The sequence below is a fragment of the Bombina bombina genome, chromosome 1 (assembly GCF_027579735.1).
Source record: "Bombina bombina isolate aBomBom1 chromosome 1, aBomBom1.pri, whole genome shotgun sequence".
Classification (NCBI taxonomy): Eukaryota; Metazoa; Chordata; class Amphibia; order Anura; family Bombinatoridae; genus Bombina; species Bombina bombina.
In genome coordinates, this window is record NC_069499.1 from 575,400,904 (window position 1) to 575,425,963 (window position 25,060).

Consider the following 25,060-nt stretch of genomic DNA (forward strand, 5'->3'; position numbering starts at 1 on the left):
TGCAGCTTTAAAAAGGAAACCACAGGAGTTAAACCAGTTAGTTTCAAATAACACAATCAGAAATAATGACTTTGTCAGTAAGTTTCACTTGTTTCTCACTAGATAAGCATCTGTTTTGTTACAAATAAAGGAAATAATTGTTTCACTTCCTAACAACACGGCAGCATTGTTTATCACATTTAGAAATGACACTGAAATAGACATTAAGTTACAAGATATTCATTTTCAGCTTTGTGCAATTATTGAAATGAATACCTGCAGAAAAGAGAATGAACCTAAGCAGCTTTGCTTTCAGAAGACAGTTTTCTGATGTACATTGATGATGGTACAGAATGAATATAACATTGCTGCACTGGGCCATGTTAGGAATTACCCTATAGGAGGAGGTCATAGGACAAGCAGGAATCAGAGGATGGTGTCTGTAAAATGTATGTTATATTATAGAACTTTATTTTCCTCAATAGTCCTATAGCAATGAAAAATTAAGGGCCAGATTACAAGTGGAGCACCCCAGTAAACGGGCAGTTGGCCGTTTGCGGGCGTGCAATAAATAACCAGCCATTACAAGATCAGATCTCTGGTAAATTTTCTAAAATGCCCTAAATGCCCTCAAAATAAAGTGTCATTTTGTTTTTAATGAAAAAAAGTAGCATTTCATTTTTCATTAAAAAAAAAAACTCCTGCACTAGGCAGTTGTTAGGAGTGGCGGCTGTGGGGTGTTAGAAAAAATAAGGGCACTAAAAAGTGCATTAACATTGCGGTCTAGGGGAACTGCGTCTTCCCTGTAAATATATATGTATATGCTTAGATAAATATATATATGTATATACACATAAAAACACATAAATATATATGTATATGCTTAGATAAATATATATATGTATATACACATAAAAACACATAAATATATATGTATATGCTTAGATAAATATATATATGTATATACACATAAAAACACATAAATATATATGTATATGCTTAGATAAATATATATATGTATATACACATAAAAACACATAAATATATATGTATATGCTTAGATAAATATATATATGTATATACACATAAAAACACATAAATATATATGTATATGCTTAGATAAATATATATATATATGTATATACACATAAAAACACATACATATACTGTATATGTATATAAGCATATACATAACATATATTTACATTTGCTGCCCATTGCTGCACGACTTACCCCCTTCACTGTGCTAGTTCTGATGTCTGATGGCATGAGAACGAGGCTCCTATTGGAGCCAATAAAAACGCGCTCTCGTAAGCGCAATAATTCGGTGCCATGCGAACGCTAGGTGCACTGGTATTACTAAGTTGAGGGCAAATATTACTTTTGCAGAAGCAATATTTTGTGCTAAACTTGTAATCTGGCCCTAAATTTGTTATCTGAAACACTGTCACAAGACAGATATGGCCTTTCATTTGCCTATGCCCACAAGTAAGAAGGGACCTTTCATTTGCCTATGCCCACAAGTAAGAAGGGACCTTTCATTTGCCTATGCCCACAAGTAAGAAGGGACCTTTCATTTGCCTATGCCCACAAGTAAGAAGGGACCTTTCATTTGCCTATGCCCACAAGTAAGAAGGGACCTTTCATTTGCCTATGCCCACAAGTAAGAAAGGGCCTTTCATTTACCTATGCCCACTAGTAAGAAGGGACCTTTCATTTGCCTATGCCCACAAGTAAGAAAGGACCTTTCATTTGCCTATGCCCACAAGTAAGGAGGGACCTTTCATTTGCCTATGCCCACTAGTAAGAAGGGGCCTTTCATTTGCCTATGCCCACTAGTAAGAAGGGGCCTTTCATTTGCCTATGCCCACTAGTAAGAAAGGACCTTTCATTTGCCTATGCTCACAAGTAAGAAGGGACCTTTCATTTGCCTATGCCCACAAGTAAGAAGGGACCTTTCATTTGCCTATGCCCACTAGTAAGAAGGGACCTTTCATTTGCCTATGCCCACAAGTAAGAAGGGACCTTTCATTTGCCTATGCCCACAAGTAAGAACGGACCTTTCATTTGCCTATGCCCACAAGTAAGTAGGGACCTTTCATTTGCCTATGCCCACTAGTAAGAAGGGGCCTTTCATTTGCCTATGCCCACTAGTAAGAAGGGACCTTTCATTTGCCTAGGCCCACAAGTAAGAAGGGACCTTTCATTTGCCTATGCCCACTAGTAAGAAAGGGCATGCTCAAACATACTCAGCAAATGCCAGTGATGCCCCTGATGTGAGCAAGTCACTAAAACACTTGGCGTAAGGAGTTGTACAAGGTTACTTTGGCCAGAAAAGTCCAGTTTTTAAACAATGTATATGAAAATATAGAGAATTTACAAAGCCTCTTGAGAAAAATCTATACTATAATTTACAAGTAAGTTTACATGTTAAGGGGGTATAGTAAAATATGCAGACAAGAACCTAATCAGCATTTAATCACCTAAATCTAAATGAAAAGATTAATTTAAAAAATATAAGCTTTGCACAATATGTATTGTCTGTTTCATTAGACGATTATATACATAAATATATATATATATATGTATATATATATATATATATATATATATATATATATACTGTATATACACACACACACACACACATACATACACTTATACACACACACACGAACATACATACACTTATATACACACACATACATACACTTATACACACACACATACATACACTTATACACACACATACATACACTTATACATACACACACACACACACACATACATACATACATACACTTATATACACACATACATACACTTATACATATACACACACACACACATACATACACTTATACACACACACATACATACACTTATACACACACACACACATACATACATACACTTATATACACACACACACACACACACATACATACACACACTTATACACACACACACACGCATACACTAATACACACACACACACACACATACACACATACATAAACTTATACACACACACATACACTTATATATACACACACACACACACATACATACACTTATATACACACACACACACACACATACACTTATACAGACACACACACATACATACACTTATATACACACACACACACACACACACACATACATACACTTATACACACACACACATACATACACTTATACACACACATACATACACTTACAGGGAGTGCAGAATTATTAGGCAAGTGGTATTTTTGAGGATTAATTTTATTATTGAACAACAACCATGTTCTCAATGAACCCAAAAAACTCATTAATATCAAAGCTGAATATTTTTGGAAGTAGTTTTTAGTTTGTTTTTAGTTTTAGCTATTTTAGGGGGATATCTGTGTGTGCAGGTGACTATTACTGTGCATAATTATTAGGCAACTTAACAAAAAACAAATATATACCCATTTCAATTATTTATTTTTACCAGTGAAACCAATATAACATCTCAACATTCACAAATATACATTTCTGACATTCAAAAACAAAACAAAAACAAATCAGTGACCAATATAGCCACCTTTCTTTGCAAGGACACTCAAAAGCCTGCCATCCATGGATTCTGTCAGTGTTTTGATCTGTTCACCATCAACATTGCGTGCAGCAGCAACCACAGCCTCCCAGACACTGTTCAGAGAGGTGTACTGTTTTCCCTCCTTGTAAATCTCACATTTGATGATGGACCACAGGTTCTCAATGGGGTTCAGATCAGGTGAACAAGGAGGCCATGTCATTAGATTTTCTTCTTTTATACCCTTTCTTGCCAGCCACGCTGTGGAGTACTTGGACGCGTGTGATGGAGCATTGTCCTGCATGAAAATCATGTTTTTCTTGAAGGATGCAGACTTCTTCCTGTACCACTGCTTGAAGAAGGTGTCTTCCAGAAACTGGCAGTAGGACTGGGAGTTGAGCTTGACTCCATCCTCAACCCGAAAAGGCCCCACAAGCTCATCTTTGATGATACCAGCCCAAACCAGTACTCCACCTCCACCTTGCTGGCGTCTGAGTTGGACTGGAGCTCTCTGCCCTTTACCAATCCAGCCACGGGACCATCCATCTGGCCCATCAAGACTCACTCTCATTTCATCAGTCCATAAAACCTTAGAAAAATCAGTCTTGAGATATTTCTTGGCCCAGTCTTGATGTTTCAGCTTGTGTGTCTTGTTCAGTGGTGGTCGTCTTTCAGCCTTTCTTACCTTGGCCATGTCTCTGAGTATTGCACACCTTGTGCTTTTGGGCACTCCAGTGATGTTGCAGCTCTGAAATATGGCCAAACTGGTGGCAAGTGGCATCTTGGCAGCTGCACGCTTGACTTTTCTCAGTTCATGGGCAGTTATTTTGCGCCTTGGTTTTTCCACACGCTTCTTGCGACCCTGTTGACTATTTTGAATGAAACGCTTGAGTGTTCGATGAGTGCTGCATCCCTCTGCAAGATATCTCACTATTTTTGACTTTTCTGAGCCTGTCAAGTCCTTCTTTTGACCCATTTTGCCAAAGGAAAGGAAGTTGCCTAATAATTATGCACACCTGATATAGGGTGTTGATGTCATTAGACCACACCCCTTCTCATTACAGAGATGCACATCACTTAATATGCTTAATTGGTAGTAGGCTTTCGAGCCTATACAGCTTGGAGTAAGACAACATGCATAAAGAGGATGATGTGGTCAAAATACTCATTTGCCTAATAATTCTGCACTCCCTGTATACACACACACACATAAACTTATACACACACACACATACACACATATACACACACACATACATACACTTATACACACACACATACACACTTATACACACACATACACTTATACACACACATACATACACACACACACACACACACACACATACACACACACACACACATACATACACACACACATACACTTATACACACACACACACATACATAAACTTATACACACACACACACACACACATACATACACTTATACACACACACACACACACACACACTAAATACAGTATATATATATTTATATATCATAAGCTGATTCTGCTATGCTTGATTCATTAAAACATAGTAGTTTGAGATGTTCTGTTCATCTCACAAGTATACTGAAATATTTCATATATAACACTTCTTGTTAAAGGGGCATGAAACCCTATTTTTTTCATTCATGATTAAGATAGATTATAACATTTTAACTAACTTTCCACTTTACTTCTAAAATTAAATTTGCTTCATTCTCTTGAAATCCATTATTGAACAAATAAAATGCTCTACTGGGAGCTAGCTGAACACATCTGGTTGGCCAATGATAAGGTATTTATGGGCAGATAGGTCCCAGTAGCTTAGGTTTGCTTTATTAACATAGGATACAAAGAAAACAAAGAAATGAAAAGATAGAAGCAAATTGTTTAGAATTGTATGCTCTAGGCAGAAGCATGAAAGTTGAATTTTTACTTTAGTGTCCCTTTAAAGGGACAGTATACACTAATTTTCATATAACTGCATGTAATAGACACTACTATAAAGAATAAGATGCACAGATACTGATATAAAAATCCAGTACAAAACTGTTTAAAAACTTACTTAGAAGCTGTCAGTTTGGCTCTGTTGAAAAGGTAGTTGGAAAGCCCACTGCAAGTGGGAAATAAGACACTCCCCCCTCCCCCTTCTTTTGCATATGAAAAGACCCTTTACACAAACAGGTGCAAGCTGGAGAAGGTAGCTGACGGTATTTACATAAAACTTTGGGGCTTGGTTAGGAGTCTGAAAATCAGAGCAATGTTATTTAAAAATAAGCAAAACTATACATTTATTTAAAAAAAAAACTTTATGGGCTATATAAATAGATCATCTACAAAACATTTATGCAAAGAAAAAATGAGTGTATAATGGCCCTTTAAGTTTAAGCATTTAGTCATTTTTAGATGTTTGAAATGTCAAAGGGACATAAATGTGCAAAAAGAAAGTGCTGCAAGAGTATTATATTATTGCATTGTTGCTTGCATGTAAATATGTATTTAATCACTGCAAAAAGGTTAAACACATAGTTAAAGCTAGCTCCAGAGCTGCAGTGCACTACTGGGACTGGGGTTGCCACCTAGGCCATGTTTTCCTGGACACTTATGAGTTACACATGTGCAGGGTTCAGGGAGAATATGAATACTGCTGTCCAGGATCACTATTTATGTGCTGTCCAGGGGTGCAATTCATGTTTACCTCTGCACACCCTGCAGCATGTATAACTTATAAGTTTCCGGGAAAACATGGCCGAGGTGGCAGCGCTAACTGGGACCTAGCTGAACACATCTGATGAGCCAGTGATATGAAGCATATGTGTGTAGTCACCAATCACAAGCTAGCTCCCAGAAGTGCTTTGCGGCTACCTAGGTATACTTTTCAGTATATATATACCAAAAGAACAAACTAAATTGGACAATATAACTAAATTGAAAAGTCTCTTAAAGCTTCATGCTCTTTTGGAAACATGAACTTTGTCACCTATTTTATCAAGTTGCTCATCCAAATCTTATAATCTTTTTATTTCCAGTGTATGTGCTTTTGCAGTATTTTAAGGACACATTCTGTTTTACATTATTAGTTTTAACTCAATGGGCTCCATGTACTAACAGGCGGGCGAACAGCTTCTCAACTTGCAAAGCTGTCCGCCCGCCCTTGCTTTATACGGGCAGCGGATCTATGTGTATAATTACACACTCATCGCAGTGTGTAATGCCGCCCCTTCATTTGCGCGACTGAATGGGCTGTCAATCACCAAGAGCGAGTGAGCTATCTCTCTGTGATTTTCCCTCGCCACTTCAGAGGTGGTGTAGGGTGCAAGAATCACCAGTCTAATGACCGCTGCTTCTTACATTGCGGGAAGCAAACTCGCATAAGGGCTCCAGAGCAGCGATCACTGCTTTGTACATAGAGTCCATTGGCTGCCAATCTACATCATATCTTAACAATATATATCCTATATGAACTCACGCACAACCCATAATTTTTTCTGTGATATATATTTCTCCTATATCCTGTAGGTTCCTTTTCATTGTATCTAGAGACAGAACACACAGGCTGAATGGGTTAATGATAGAGAGATCAGAGAGAAAAAGAAATAAACTTTCCCCCTCATTGACTTGTGAAATCTAATTTCACTTTAATGAAATGACATTTCTGCTCATCGTTAATTTTACAGCTATTGGTCTGAGCTTGAATTTTATCTAAATGTCTTTTCCCTGTGTCAGAAAAGAAACACAATTATTACATTTTTTTTTTTATAAGTGTTTTAGTTTTAGCAGGGGTCAAGTCGTGCGGGAACGCATGGGAATGGAGTTCCTGCACTATTTTTGGAGGTGGAACTAAGTTCCCCCTGGAAAGAGGAGAGAACCGCTTCAGTTGACGCTGCTACTGTTGGTGTGAGAAGCTGTAGCATAGTCTGGTTAGAGGGATAGTGAGATCCTCTAGTAATAGGCAGTAACACTTCCTACAATGCACCAAATGCAAGCCTGTCAGCAGTCCTGCAGTGTGATCACACTGCACTGTGTGGAACACATTGTGATTACATTTCTGCGTGGCTTGCTCTAGGGTTATTTAGCTCCCCTCAGCAGAAATAGGACTATTGCACCTTAAGTGGGTGAGACTCTGAGACAGAGGAGGAGTCTCAGGCCCATAGGCAATCATTCCATCCTTCATTGGTTTTAATTTGTTTTCACTAACTAGAGTGTAAAGAATATATACATATAAATACAATGTGTGTGTATGTTTAAAACAATATTAATTGTGAGGGGGGGGGGTGAAAGTCTTGGTGAGTTCCCACACTTTTTTTTGGAGGACTTGACCCCTGAGTTTTAGTGTAAAACGTTTACTTGTACTTGTTGCTGGTTCAGTGTGATATGTCAGTGGCAAATGACATTGTATCATAATGTGTGTGTGAGTTTGATTTCCTATAGAGTTTCCGTTTTAAGTCTAAGGTGTACAGATCATTCCAAACATTTCTCCATAACTTTCCAAACCTCTGTATAAGGTGTTTTATATGTACAGTTAGCTGTAGTTGTAATGTTTCTTCTTATTGAAGTCACCCCCTAAAGGTGGGGCATAAGGAGACAATGATTTTTCTTTTAAAATACATTAAATACTTCTTACTTTTGTGTAAAATTGAGCTTGTCCCATACTCCCTAGAAAGGCCAAAAAGCTTAATCTGTAACCTACAAAAGATGCCAATCAAATAGCTGGATTAAGCAATTTGCAGCATTTTGAAAAACTAGTTTACAGATTTTGCTTTCTGGCTTCTCTAGGGACAAAGCATGATTTTTACACAAAAACAAGAGGTGTTTAATGTTCCTTTAATTTGCCATTGGTACTGATCCGTAAACCACCAGAATCTTGCCTTCCAATTATAATTCAAAGCACATGCAAAGATGCCACTGTGCCTGTTGGCATATGTATATATGCTGCACATATCCAGTGCACTCACATTTAGACACAGTTCCTGCTCAGAGAGCCAGCAGTGGTGTGAACATGAAATACACTAATGCACATTACAATGTTGCCTACTATTTTCCTATAGATCAATTTATATCCTCAAGCCATACTGGGAGGCCCATTTATCAAGCTCCGTAAGGGGCTTGAGGGCTTGTGTTACTGGCGAGTCTTCAGACGCGCCCGCCTGCTCTAATGAGGCGGACAGGAATCTCCACAATACAACCCAATCGAGTACGATCAGGTTGATTGACACCCCCTGCTGGCGGCCCATTGGCCACGAGTCTGCAGAGGTCAGTGTTGCACCAGCAGCGCATTGCTCTCCGCATTCAGTGATGTCTGTTGGACCTGATCCGCACTGTCCGATCAGGTCCGACAGACATATGATAATTCGGCCTCTGGGACTTGATATACCAAATCTATTACAACACTACAGACCTCAAGTGTTTTTTATGCTGCACATAATACAGTTTCTGAATGTAATGTTTGAAAAAGTTTCACCTATTTAAATTCATGTTACATGAATTAGAGGCTGAATTTGATTCTATTGTGTTCTTGATGCAGTTATCCTATACAATGTCCCAGAACATGTAGTTCCATGGGCTTCCCAAGTTCTGGCCCAGAGTATGCAACCTCTGGAGCTTATAGTTTGTGTCGTGCCCTCTTCAACAGCACGTTGCAGCCAGAGCAATGGTTTAACAAGGCCATAAACCTGCAGATATTAAGTGCCCAGTAATTCTTTCACTGCTTCCCTCTCACTGCTGCCTGGGAAATCCATAGAACCAAATCCTCCTATAAAATATTTAGAGGGCAGCAGAGGGACTATTTCAGCATTGATTCTGAACCTCTCTCTCAGGAGTATTTGTACCCTGGCTCCATGATGGAATTATGTCAGATTTTATGGTTGGCTCTTATTGATCCTAGCAAATAGAGCTGTGGTTAGTGCACAGCTGCAGCACTGGGAGGAACGAGCTGAGAGGAACACAGTCTATGCAGTAGCAGCTGTCACTCACACATAGATGAATACAACACACACAAGCTGTGTGATTAATGCAATGATGTGTGATAAATGTTTTTTACAAACAAAATCTGACAAGTAAGCATGCACTTGAGCACTGCTGTATATAATGCAAATGCACACACACTGCTCTATACGCAATAGATACACATTCCTCAATGCTGAATACATATACAGTACATCCAACATTGGTCCAGATTGCGAGTGGAGTGCTACATGATTATATATAGTTATAGATATATACAGATATACAGGATATAGATAGGAATATCTATTTAAAAATACATAGAACATATTCTGCTGTGTGCAGAACATTGGAATGTGAAATATTTACAGTAAATACATAGTTAAAACCTTTAGTAAATATGATCATTGCATTAATATAATTTTACATGTTTTCATCTACTTAACTGGCTCCAATGAACTTCTATATATTTATACATACAGTATATATATATATATATATATATATGTATGTATGTCTATATCTGTAAATACATAAGTACATACATACACATATATAGACATTTATATATACATACATATCCGTCTTTAGACATGTATATGTATGTATCTCAATGTTAAATCCCTTTGCCTGCATTTCTTTTTTCACTTTTTTTTTTTTATGTATTAGATGACGATGTTATGAGTTTAACTGTACTTTGTAATGTATTTTTGATATGTTTTGTGACACTTTTATGTATCGCGAAGCAGTTAATCACAGCTCTGAAGTCACCGTAATCATTCTAGCATAGTTCACGATTGTGCTTACACGATCGCGTTTACTCTCAACTTGTAATACAAGCGTTATTTTACCTGTGCGCAAATGATCACGAAAACGTTAGCACAAATGTTTGCTCTCCACTTGTAATCTGGCCCATTGTGTACAATATAGAAACTTGATCCTCTGCATAATACAGCTATATACTCTGCTCTGTGTATAATATACACATGTGTATAGTCTGTTAGGCACATTATACTATTGTTCAGTTTAAAAAACACATACATACACTGGTCTGTGAATAGTGAAAATGCATGTGTTATTCTATGCAAAAACCAGATACATATTTTATTCTATATTGGATATCAATGTACTGCTAATAATGTATGTTTCTTTTTGTGTAAACAGATACACAAAGCTCACTATAAAGTACAGAAGCTGCAGTGTTAAATTACAGACACAATGATCACTGTAAAGTACAGAATCTGCACTATTAAATTACAGACACAATGATCACTGTAAAGTACAGAATCTGCACTATTAAATTACAGACACAATGACAACTGTAAAGTACAGACGCTGCACTATTAAATTACAGACACAATGATCACTGTAAAGTACAGACGCTGCACTATTAAATTACAGACACAATGACAACTGTAAAGTACAGACGCTGCACTATTAAATTACAGACACAATGATCACTGTAAAGTACAGACGCTGCAGTGTTAAATTATAGACACAATGATCACTGTAAATTACAGAAGCTGCACTATTAAATTACAGACACAATGATCACTGCAAAGTACAGATGCTGCAGTGTTAAATTATAGACACAATGATCACTGTAAATTACAGAAGCTGCACTATTAAATTACAGACACAATGCTCACTGTAAAGTACAGAAGCTGCACTATTAAATTACAGACACAATGATCACTGCAAAGTACAGATGCTGCAGTGTTAAATTATAGACAATGATCACTGTAAAGTACAGAAGCTGCAGGGTTAAATTACAGACACAAAGCTCACTATAAAGTACAGAATCTGCAGTGTTAAATTGCAGACACAATGATCACTGTAAAGCAAAGAAGCTGCACTGTTAAATTATAGACACAGTAATCTCTGAGATACAGAAGCTGCACTATTAAATTACAGACACAATGATCACTGCAAAGTACAGATGCTGCAGTGTTAAATTATAGACAATGATCACTGTAAAGTACAGAAGCTGCAGGGTTAAATTACAGACACAAAGCTCACTATAAAGTACAGAATCTGCAGTGTTAAATAAAAATTGCAGACACAATGATCACTGTAAAGCAAAGAAGCTGCACTGTTAAATTATAGACACAGTAATCTCTGAGATACAGAAGCTGAAGTGTTAAATTATAGACACAATGATCACTGTAAAGTACAGAAGCTGCACTATTAAATTACAGACACAATGATCACTGTAAAGTACAGAAGCTGCACTATTAAATTACAGACACAATGGTCACTGTAAAGTACAGAAGCTGCACTATTAAATTACAGACACAATGATCACTGTAAAGTACAGAAGCTGCACTATTAAATTACAGACACAATGATCACTGTAAAGTACAGAAGCTCACTATTAACCCCTTAAGGACCAGCGACGTACCCTGTATGTCGCTGGCCTTTTTTTGGGACTTGATTGTTTTATAGCACGGTCTTGCCACCAGCGTTGAGACTGCTCTATTCCACAAAGCCTGCTGGAGGGAGGGCATTAATAGCGTGTTCTTGCTAGACTTGTCCTATTATGTCCTGAAAAAACCCTTAACGACCAGTGACATACAGGGTACATTGTGGTCATTAAGGGGTTAAATTACAGACACAATGCTCACTGTAAAGTACAGACGCTGCACTATTAAATTACAGACACAATGCTCACTGTAAAGTACAGACGCTGCAGTGTTAAATTATAGACACAATGATCACTGTAAAGTACAGAAGCTGCAGTGTTAAATAATAGACACAATGATCACTGTAAAGTACAGAAGTAGCACTATTAAATTACAGACACAATGATCACTGTAAAGTACAGACGCTGCACTATTAAATTACAGACACAATGATCACTGTAAAGCACAGAAGCTGCCATGTTAAATTACAGACACAATGATCACTGTAAAGTACAGACGCTGCACTATTAAATTACAGACACAATGATCACTGTAAAGCACAGAAGCTGCCATGTTAAATTACAGACACAATGATCACTCTAAAGTACAAACGCTGCACTATTGAATTACAGACACAATGATCACTGTAAAGTACAGAAGCTGCCATGCTAAATTATAGACACAATGATCACTGTAAAGTACAGACGCTGCACTATTAAATTACAGACACAATGATCACTGTAAAGTACAGACGCTGCACTATTAAATTATAGACACAATGATCACTGTAAAGTACAGACTCTGCACTATTAAATTACATACACAATGATCACTGTAAAGCACAGAAGCTGCCATGTTAAATTACAGACACAATGATCACTGTAAAGTACAGACGCTGCACTATTAAATTACAGACACAATGATCACTGTAAAGTACAGACTCTGCACTATTAAATTACAGACACAATGATCACTGTAAAGTACAGACGCTGCACTATTAAATTACACCAAAGAACAAGAAAACGATCTGTTGGTGGTCATCAAATGGTGTAATTTATTTCACAAATGGTAAACAGCAACACATCATACGTGAGAGCAGGTCAGGTAAAAATCCTACGCGTTTCATGCCGACAGGCACTTCGTCAGGGATAGTGAATACACTCCTCATCCATTTTATACAATAGTGTGAATTCACAATCATATTCAGGTGCACAATTGATCATTTTTAAAGTGATCCATTTCTTCAAAACGTTGTGGGGAAGATAAGTATCGGACCGCAACATATTTCTTATTATAGGTGTCCTCATATCGAACAAATACAAACACAAATCTCTACAAGGCAAACAAAACCAAGTCACAGAGAATAATGTTAAAACAGTGATGGCAATGTTTTGCGGCACAAGGTATTAACCCCTAATGTTCAAAGTATATGAAAAAAAGCGTATAGTATAACGTGTCTATTTAGTAAACATATACATAGGGTTACCAAATCTCATTACCGAAATGCAAGAGTCAGCACCTACATTTGTTTATGTTCAAATGAAGAAACTGTAAAGTACAGACGCTGCACTATTAAATTACAGACACAATGGTCACTGTAAAGTACAGACGCTGCAGTGTTAAATTACAGCCACACTGATCACTGTAAAGTACAGAAGCTGCACTATTAAATTACAGACAGAATAATCACTCTAAGGTACAGAAACTGCAGTGTTAAATTACAGACAGAATAATCACTGTAAAGTACAGAAGCTGCAGTGTTAAATTACAGCCACAATAATCAATGTAAAGTACAGAAGCTGTACTATTAAATTACAGACACAATGATCACTGTAAAGTACAGAAGCTGCACTATTAAATTACAGACACAAAGCTCACTGTAAAGTACAGAAGCTGCAGTGTTAAATTACAGCCACACTGATCACTGTAAAGTACAGAAGCTGCACTATTAAATTACAGACAGAATAATCACTCTAAGGTACAGAAGCTGCAGTGTTAAATTACAGACAGAATAATCACTGTAAAGTACAGAATATGCAGTGTTAAATTAGAGACACAATGCTCACTGTAAAGTACAGAAGCTGCAGTGTTAAATTATAGACACAATGATCACTGTAACATACATAAGCTGCAGCCACAATGCTCACTGTAAGGTGCATAAGCTGCAGGCACAATGCTCACTGTAAGGTACATAAGATGCAGGAACAATGTTTACTGTAAAGTACATAAGCTGCAGACGCAATGCTTACTGTAAGCTACATAAGCTGCAGACACAATTCTCACTATAAGATACATAAACTGCAGACACAAGGCTCACTGAAAAGTACATAAGCTGCAGACACAATGCTCACTGAAAAGTACATAAGTTGCAGACACAATGCTCACTGTAAGGTACATAAGCTGCCGACACAATGCTCACTGAAAAGTACATAAGCTGCAGACACAATGCTCACTGAAAAGTACATAAGTTGCAGACACAATGCTCACTGTAAGGTACATAAGCTGCAGACACAATGCTCACTGTAAGGTACATAAGCTGCAGACACAATGATCACTGTAAGGTACATAAGCTGCAGACACAATGATCACTGTAAGGTGCATACGCTGCAGACACAATGCTCACTGTAATGTACATAAGCTGCAGACACATTGTTCACTGTATGGTACATAAACATACTACTTTGTGCATAATATATACTGTTCTGTGTACATTGGAGCCACATATTCCTCAATAGAGGCACAAACACTACTTTGTGTTACGCTCCTGATTTATAAACTCATCTGGGTGGATTTCTTCTCTTTATAATACAGTCGCACAGACTATTCACTAAATAATACATATATAAATATAATAGTGTGTGTGTGTTAACTCATTTTATATCAGTACTGGCAAATTCATGCCACCACCAGCACTCTGAGTAGGAGTTGTGTTAGAATAAGGGTGCACTAGGCCTATATACATATGCTCCTTTCACAGTAACAGCTATTCATGTAACAGTGATACATTTTACCCAAGAATTTTTGATAACACAAAAGTATTACAAAAATGCATCTTATAAGTAATTATTTTTATCCTAAATGATGTCATGCAAAGTGCTCTGTGTAGAATTCAGAAATGCTGTCTGCTCTGTATATAGTTGCACATCCTGCACTGTACGCACTCACTGCTGTATAAATAACAGAGAACAATGTGTGTCAATTCCAGACAAAGCAATGTGTGTATTCCTATAATACTGATATACACTGCATTGCATAACAGAGGGGATTAAAAAGTGTAAAATAATTCTGTTTCTAAAAAGTACAGGCTTAGTGTAAGGAACGTATGCAGACCTTCTGGTTGTATTTATATAAAATGAACATTTTCCATCTCTTTCATTTATCCTTCTTCAAACTCTCACTTTCCCCCTCCCTTTTAAATTTTTTTTTAAGAATAGAAACGATTGCTGTAAGAGTCAATTAGAAAATCATGCAATTATAGAAACAGTAACCCTTAAAGAGTCTATTAAGCGTGCCTTAAATTGCAGCGGAGCAATGTGCTAGCCGCATGAATACTAAACAGATTCATTTATGGCCATTCCTATTATCTGGGAATCCAAATTAATTTATAACAAGTGCCTGATCCTGCAGATCAGACCCTGAGGGAGGCGGACACATAAGAAATAGTGAAAGATAAGAAAAATTAAACTGCACCGCAATAAACTGCAAACCTGTAAAGACTGAACTTCACCCTGCTGACCCTTCACTACCACCAATAGCATAAGTAAGATACAAATTATGCATTTGGGCAAAGTATATAATAAATAGGAGTATGTTTTAATTAACATTTTAACGAACAGCCTGAACTGATCTACCGCTTCAACTTGTGTTTCAATAACTCAAATCGTTCGACATATGCTTAAAGGGACACTGTAGCCCAAAAAAATATTTTGTGATTCAGATAGAGCATGCAATTTTAAGTAACTTTCTAATTTACTCCTATTATCAAATTGTCTTCATTTTCTTGGTATGTTTATTTGAAAAGCAAGAATGTAAGTTTAGATGCCGGCCCATTTTAGGTGAACAACCTGGATTGGACAGCACCTTTAAACAACAAGTGCTGTCCATGGTTCTGAACCCACAATTTGCTAGCTCCTTAGCTGAGATGCCTTCTTTTCAAATAAAGATTGCAAGAGAATGAAGAAAAATTGATAATAGAAGTAAATTAGAAAGTTGCTTACAATTACATGCTCTATCTGAATCATGAAAGAAAAAATTTGGGTTCAGTGTCCCTTTAAATACAACATGTTGGAAGATCTTGTAAGACAGTTTAGAGTATTACAAAGGGTTAATTTTCTGCTTTTGCATTAAAATCCAGTGTTACCAAACGTTGTAAGTGCCTTTGTTATTCTGCGCCAATGATGCTAAAAACTGCAAGTAAACTTTTTCTAAATGATTAAAGGGACATTAAACACTAAAACAGCAAATAAAACAATAAATTATATAGTTTCAGATTCTTGAAAAATGTCCCAACCTCATCTGCTTAATAAGTAACAGAAGAACCATGTGGACCTTGAAATTTAAAATTTATGAGACATTATGGTGTAATCATTTTCTATATTGATATATTGGTTAAAGGGACAGTCTACTCCAGATTTTTTATTGTTTAAAAAGATAGATAATCCCTTTATTACCCATTCCCCAGTTTTGCACAACCAACACGGTTATATTAATACACTTTTATTTATACGTGTTTATACGTGGGGTTCATGTTAGGCTGTTAGGTTTAAACTGTATTTTTTTTCCCCAATAGACATCAATGGGGCTGAGTTACGGAGCTTTTCATTCCGGGATCGCAGGTGTTAGAGTCTTTTCTGACCCGCTCTCCCCATTGTTGTCTATGGGGAAAGCGTGCACGAGCACGTCAAAACAGCGCTTGAATTGTGTGCGGTATGGTGCTTAAAAACACCATATCACACACACAAGCCGGCTGTTTCAAAACTTGTAATGGCTGCGCTATAGAGGGTTAAATAATGCTTTTTTTGTTGCGTTCGTTAATTTCCCTATAGCGCATATAACTCGTAATCTAGGTGAATCTGCTTTATTTAAATAATGTCGGCGGTCGTTCACATACCTCCTAATGCTACTCCGGAATAGCGCAGGTCTATATCTGCATGCCTTGCAGAAGTGAGGCGTGCAGTACTAGCGCAGCTTCGCTTAATGACTTAATGACTGCGCATCAGGGTACACCGGTCATAAAGAAGTTAATGCTAATTAATCCTAATTAGAATATTATAGAAATAATCGAGGACTTAACTTTCTTTAAAATAATTTACTGCAATACATAATATAAACATGAAAACTAGTATGTACCTGTGTAAATAACAGCTGCATTGTGATACATAAAGCATCCACATTACGGATGAAGTGTTCAACACTATTGTAGGTATTTTTATACACAGCTTCATGTCTGAATTGTTGATTTCAATAAAATTTTTACACTGCATACAAAACATAGTCTGCCTGTCAGAAGTAAGGTGAGGGTTAGAGTGACCTTACAGAGCTCTATTGTGACTGCTACATTCTAGGTAAGTTTCTTCCAAGGCTTCAGAATCACAGACATTTGATGATAGTCACAGAGAACAACTTGCTAGTGTCAGGACTAGTGTCAGGACTGCAGCACAGCAGCTCAGCAAGCTCCCGCCCTGATAAATATAGATCTCTATGCTCTAACCATGACTTATATTATAGGCTCTCTAGGGAGCAGTGCCCTGTAGTGATTCTGTCCCTGTCTTGTCCTTATCATACCCAATAAACCGCGCTGCAGAATCTGCTGGCACATTACAAATAATTATCATAATCACAATAATAATATTGCATACTATTGTATTGACACAGTGTGCTCGCAAATACTCCAATATGCTGTCTTTTGCTGAAGGGTTAATGTTTAAAAGGAAAAAAGAAAATTCTCTGGGAAGAATAATGTGAAATAAAGAGTGTTTGTACAAACAGAAAGTCTATTAAAGGGATTTGGGAGTGAAATAAATGTTAATAATTTGGATAAAGTGTACAATTAAAAACAAAATAAGATTCCTTGTTCTTTTGGTTGCTTTTACTGAAGAAAAAAAAAAGAACAAAGTTTCAACAAACAATATCAAGGGAAAATGTTAAAACTGATCAATTAAGTAAATTATGTGCTCTATGTAAATCATAAATGTTTAACTCCTTGAGGGAGGACAACATATTGCTGCCTTTAGTTTTATTATGATCATTTATTTGTATAGCCCTGCACAAATCCGTAGTGCTGGCCATCTGCACTGAGCCCTGAAGGCAGCGGAGGATGACACAGTGTCTTCCTTTTGGGAGGTCCCCTTTCCATCTAGAATTCTGCAGCCGTCTCCTTCCCTATTGCTGGCTGAGGGCTGAACTCTGGGTAATATCACTAGGTGCGTTTATCACAGGGAACAAGGAAGTCCTTGCAGGTGCATCACTTTCCTTGTTAGTGAGGCTAATAATAAGCCCACCTCCAGACCACATACAGGGGCAGTAGAATCCTCATATGAACAACAGTTTATCCTTTCAAATGAGGGGTCACATGCCTTTAAGGTGCTGATGATTGCTATAAAAACAGCAATAACCTTCAGCAGCACTTATAAGGCACACTAAACATTACTGTCTGAAAATTATTAGAATAGATTAACATATCGTGTACTGCAATTGTTTTTAATAGTCATACTCCGCTCACTACTTTCACTAATTTGGAGAAGCTAATTTGCACTTGAGCCTGGAGAAGAAATGCTTGACACTGTCATGTGGTTAACACAATTTACATTGTTTGGCTTCAGCTGAAATTATTTGTTAGATGTCTTGGGGTCACACTTGACTTTTTTCACTCACTTTCCTTCACTCCTCACATTCAGTCCTTGGCTAAAGCCTGCCGCTTCCACCATAAAAACATCTCTAAAATTAGACATTTCCTTACACAAGATACAACTAAGATTTTAATCCACTCTCTCATCCTTTCCCGCCTCGACTACTACAACTCTGTCCTCTCTGGTCTACCTAGCTGCCGCATAGCTCCTTTACAATCCATTATGAATGCCTCTGCCAGGCTCATCTTCCTTACTCTTTGCTCTTCATCTGCTGCACCTCTCTTCCAATTCCTTCACTGGCTTCCTCTTGCCTCTAGGATTAAACACAAAATCCTCACACTGACATACAAAGCCCTCAACTGCACTGCTTCCCCCTACATTTCAGAAATTGTCTCCAGATACTCTCCCTCCCGTCCCCTTCGATCAGCTCAGGATCTCCTCCTCTCTTGTTACTTCCTCACATTCCCGTTTACAGGACTTCTCCAGACTGGCCCCCATCTTGTGGAACTCCCTGCCTTGCTCCACAAGACTCTCCCCTAGTTTTAACAGCTTCAAGCGCTCCCTAAAAACTCTACTATTCAGGGATGCATACAACCAACACTAACCTTTCCTAACTCCATTGCTTTCCCCTTGAACCCCTTAGAATGTAAGCCTATGAGCCCAGCTGTTTGCAGATCGCCTTCATAAGAGCTGACTACAACAATGAAACTCTCGGCAGGGCCCTCTACCCACTTGATCCCTACAAAAGCTTTCCTGTATACTGACTATGTTTACAGCGCTGCGGAATCTGTGCTCTACAAATACCTGATGATAATAATAATAATAATTTGTTAACAAACTGCAAATTAGGAACATTTATGTGGCAAGGATGAGTTTTTGAAGTTTTCAGGACTGGACAATCCACTATTTTCACACTTAAAAAGGATACTGAACCCAAAATATTTTCTTTAATGATTCAGTTAGAGCATGCAATTTTAAGCAACTTTCTAATTTACTCCTATTATCAATTTTTTTTGTTCTATTGCTATCTTTATTTGAAAAAGAAGGCTTCTAAGCGAAGGAGCCAGCCAATTTTTGGTTCAGTACACTGGACAGCACTTGTTTATCGGTGGGTGAATTTATCCACCAATCAGCAAGAACAACCCAAAATGGATCCCATTCTAAACTTACATTCTTGCTTTTCAAATAAAGATAGCAAGAGAACAAAGAACGATTGGTAATAGGAGTAAATTAGAAACTTGCTTAAAATTGCATGCTTTATTTAAATCCCAAAATAAAAAATTGGGTTCAGTGTCCCTTTAAATTAAAAGAAAAAGGGGTAAAATGCATAATGACATTATATTGCAAAGTTGTTTTACTTTACATAATTAATCATTTTATTTTGCAATAGCAAGATCTTTACTGTCCCCTTAAAATGATCTGATTGAACCTCTTTCCTTCTCCACATTTGTGTTAGAAAAATAAGTTACCCCTCATTCAACAAGACTCTTTCAAATGAGTCACTTGCTTCCTAGGATGCAGCTTAACACAAATAGAAATGGTGATAACATGTCTCACTAGAAACTCGGTTGTTTCTAGAGTTGCACTGGGGGCACTAAAAAGCCCTTACACAGCATTCTGATTTAATTAGAGGGGTATGAGATCCCCTCATGGGAAAGAGGGATCACATGCCCCTTTATTTTTCAGATGATAACCATGGTATTGGGTTCACCTGCCCCTAGTCCACACCTGTGCAATGCTTAATGAGGTGAAGGGGGCACAATGTGATGTCTGATACCCCTATCATTAGTAGGTGATTGATATAAAAATGAAAAGTAGAAGCGGTTCCCATCCCCTAAAGACAGCATACAAAACACACACACACACAATACCTTCACATGAAAGAGGGAATCATCCATTTTCAAATGAGGGGATGGGTCTCCTGCCCCTTTAGGTACCTGGTCATTGCCATATAAATTATAATCACCTGTATACTAGTTGCTTTTTATGGTGTTCTGGGCCTCAATTCCCTAAAATAAGCCCTACAATAGGGCAACTGACTGTTTTGAATGAGGAGAGGCTCTTCTGTCTAAGGAGGAGTCACATGCGCAAGTGGCATCCACTGATCACCATTATAGAACAATAGGAGTATTGAACAACATCTGAGGGTGGAGTATCCCCTATGTTTCTCCCTACAATACATAATGAAACTCAAGACCCATTGTTTGACAGCCGCAATCTTCATCTTTCAAATGAGTGGCCATGTCCTGCTGCCAGCTAGTTTTAATGACAATAACTCTCAGCACTGGTTCTATTTTGGCAGTTTTTTTAACAGGCTTTTTTTTAACCTTTTAACCAATTAAATATATCAGGAATTAAAAAAATAAAAATAATATTTTGCGAAATTCTATATAGCAATGCCTTTCTGCTTTTTTCTCTCGCAATTCTGGGTGATTTTGGATATCGATCATGCATATGTTGTCAAAATAGATTAAAATGGGTTGTGTAATACTAAAATTAATCTAATATTTGATAATCCCAAGCAGAGCTTTACATATGTGTTTAACCACTTTGCATGGGTTAATCAACACATAGGGGCCTATTTATGAAATGTCTGTCCGATATGATCCGATCAGCAGATCAATACGCTCTCCGCATTTAGCATTGCACCAGCAGCTCTTGTGAACTGCTGGTGCAACGCTGCCCACTGTAGATTCGTGGCCAGCAGCGGATGTTGATCAACCCGATCGTATTGGATCGGGTTGATTTTACGCAATCTCTGTCCGCCTCCTCAGAGCAGGCGGACAGGTTATGGAGGAGCGGTCTTTAGACCGCTGCTTCATAACTGGTGTTTCTGGCGAGGCTGAAACACGGACCTACGGAGCTTGGTAAATGGGCCCCATAGTAGTTGAGAGTCAGAAATGCAAAAATGTCATGCTATAATTAATCAGAGCATATTTTGTTTTGCATTCAAATGCCCCTTTAAATTACGTGTTTTTTTTTTTTTTAAATTTAAAAACATTTTATTTTTCCGAGACATGAAACCCAAATTTGATGATTTAGATAGAACATACAAATTTAAACAACTTTCCAATTCCAAAACTTATATTATCTCATTTGCTTCATTCTTTTGGCATACTTTGTGAAAGAAGCAGCAATGCACTACTGGGAGCTAGCTGAACGCACTGGGTGAGCCAATAACATTGGAAAGTTGTTTACAATCACATGCTCTATCTGAATCATAAAAGAGAAAAATTGGGTTTTATGTGATCTGTTAATAATTTGGACATCACTGGCGTCATCTCCATAAGGCTCTACAAAAAGCATTCTTGGTAGATTAGTAAACTGTAAAAGTGAAACCTAGAAACCTTTTAAATTCAATTTCAATGTGAGTGTCAGAAAAACAAGAGAGTGGTTGCACTGAAAAGCTCTGGGGGAAAATGTTTGTTTACTAGAGTTTGTACTGAATCTCATATTCTTTCTTCCTAGGTCCTAATTGCTTTGCGGGAACCACCATCATCCCAGCAGGCATCGAGGTCAAAGTGGATGACTGTAACATCTGCCACTGCCACAATGGGGACTGGTGGAAACCAGCACAATGCTCCAAAAGGGAGTGCCACGGAAAACAGAACTTATAGACTTACCGTGCCGCTGGATTGGAGATCGACCTGCTCTGCAATCTAAACTTTAGCAATGGAAAGAACATATACATGGGAGCCACCATAACTAGAAAATATGGGCAAAAGGTTCAAGACTAAGTAAGGTCCACGCCTCCTGATACCTTCTGGATTATACGCTCTGCTTAAAAACTGAGGTTTGCAGAAGTTGTGACTTAACTATTTAATAAGGACTCATTTTTTTCTGAGAAGATTTCAAACAGACATTAAACAAACACATGCAGAGTGACACTGTGAGGGAGCACTCGCTCAAATCATCACTTCTCACTGAGTTTTCTGGACAGTCTTTTGTCTCTGTATAACTTCATTTGATTTTGGTTTACACAAAATCTGTTGTGTTCAAATTGAGAAAATAAATATTTACACCACAAAAACAAAATAGAAAGAAACATAAAATAACGAATATTGTTTTTAGGTAGAAGGACCAAACTATTCTCATAAAATGCAGAGGTTAATCCAACTGATTAATAATATCTCATGTCAACTGCAGACAATTTGGACATATAGAAGATAGAACTGGCCAATCATCTTCCTTCATTTTCAACTTTCTTACTCTTGGAAACTGGAAGATTTTTTTTTTCTTCTTTCCATAATTATAGGAATAAAGCAGAACATTCATTCACACTGAACCCTTGAACATTTGTGGATTAAGAAAAAGTCATTCCATAACAGCAAAATGGCTTCCTCTTTTAATGCCAAGTTCCATATCATAGACAAAAATATTCACTTTAATAATGACATTAACAAGTATACATGCAATTATTGTTCCATAATGTTCTTTGTATAGAACATGCTCTCGTGTTCTGACATTTAATTAAGTATATTTTTCTATCTTTTTTTTTCTTGTCTGGCTTTTTCTGTTTTCTGCTCCTGTATCAAATGGTTTGTTCCACGTGTTTATCTCCTGTTAACTGTTTTAATTCTCAGAACAAGAGTGTGCCTAAAAACTCACGAGAAACTGCAATGTGTGCATAGAGCTGTGTATCATGTTCTTGCCAACAAAATATTTGATGCGTCAAAAAATATATTATTAAAAAAAATATTTTGTTAAATATGAAGTGTGTTATATTGCATTGTAAGAAATCCGCTTGAATCAGTCTCTTTGTATTTCATGCATCATATGCAGAGTATTTGTTCATAGTCATCAACTAGGCAAAAGATAAGAATTTTATGGGATGTTATTCCTGAAAACAAATTGTCAAAAAAAAAAAAAGTATTCAATGACATTGTATACTTCTATAGCTACTACACATAAAGGGCCAGATTACGAGTGGAGTGCTAATAGTTAAAGGCAAGTGAAAAGCGGTTTATTGCAGGTGTTTCGCTTGCATTACAAGTTGAAAGCAAATGCGATCGCTAGAGTGCAATTGAAGTTAACACTTGTCAGGTTAGCGCATCCTCAGAGCTCTGGTTAACTGTTTCGCTAAACAAAAAAAAGAGTTACAAAACAGATCAAAAATACATTACAAAGTGCAGTTACACTCATAATAAATAACACCATCTAATAACAATTATTAAAAAAATATTGCGCAAAAAGTTATAAGGGCTCAAAGATATGAGGTCTCGTGTTAGAGGGAAAAAAAAGTCTGCAAAGGGCTTTAACATAGAGATACATATATATGTCTAAAGATGTATAAATTTTGTTTTATTTATATATATATATATATATATATATATATATATATATATATATATATATATATATATATATATATATAAAAAACAAAATTTATGCTTACCTGATAAATTTCTTTCCGGATATGGAGAGTCCACAACGTCATTCAATTACTAGTGGGAATATCACTCCTGACCAGCAGGAGGAGGCAAAGAGCACCACAGTGTAACTCACCTACCCATAATCCCCAGTCATTCGACTGAAGGGAAATGGAAAAGGAATAACACAAAGGTGTAGAGGTGCCTGAGGTTTAGTAAAAAAATAACTGTCTTAATAAAGGGTGGGGTAGTAGATTCTCCATATCCCTAGAGAAAGAAATTTATCAGGTAAGCATAACTTTTGTTTTCTTTCCTAAGATATGGAGAGTCCACAACATCATTCAATTACTAGTGGAAACAAATACCCAAGCTAGAGGACACAGAATGAACAGGAAGGGAGAACAAGACAGGCAGACCTAAACAGAAGGCACCACTGCTTGAAGAACCTTTCTCCCAAAAGACGCCTCAGACGAGGCAAAAGTATCAAATTTGGAAAAAGTATGCAGAAAGGACGAAGTTGCAGCCTTGCAAATCTGATCCACAGAAGCTTCATTTTTGAAAGCCCAAGAAGAGGAGACAGCCCTAGTGGAATGAGCTGTAATTCTCTCAGGAGGCTCCTGTCCAGCAGTCTCATAAACAAAACAAATTATACTTCTCAACCAGAGGGAAAGAGAAGTAGCAGTAGCCTTTTGACCCTTACGCTTTCCTAAGAAACAAACAAACAGGGCAGAAGACTGGCAACAATCCTTAGTCGCCTGTAGGCAGAATTTTAGAGCAAGCACAACATCCAAGTTGTGAAACAGACGTTCTTTATAAGAAGGATTGGGACAGAGAGAAGGAACAACAATTTCCTGATTACTATTTCTATCCTGAAACCACTTTAGGAAGAAACCCCAATTTAGTACGAAGAACCGCCTTATCCACATGAAAGGTAAGGTAAGGTGAATCACACTGCAAAGCTGGGAGT

The 25,060-nt window shown here is 37.3% G+C and overlaps 1 protein-coding gene across 1 annotated transcript in view; it reads left to right on the top strand.

Moving 5' to 3' along the window:
• Positions 1–22,373, top strand: part of VWC2L (von Willebrand factor C domain containing 2 like) — a 198,220-nt gene extending 175,847 nt beyond the window's left edge. Inside the window, exon 3 of the mRNA XM_053690976.1 lies at positions 22,193–22,373. Coding sequence (XP_053546951.1) covers positions 22,193–22,341 — 149 coding nt within the window. The 3' untranslated portion in view covers positions 22,342–22,373. The remainder of the gene's footprint in view (positions 1–22,192) is intronic.
• Positions 22,374–25,060: the final 2,687 nt, after the last annotated feature.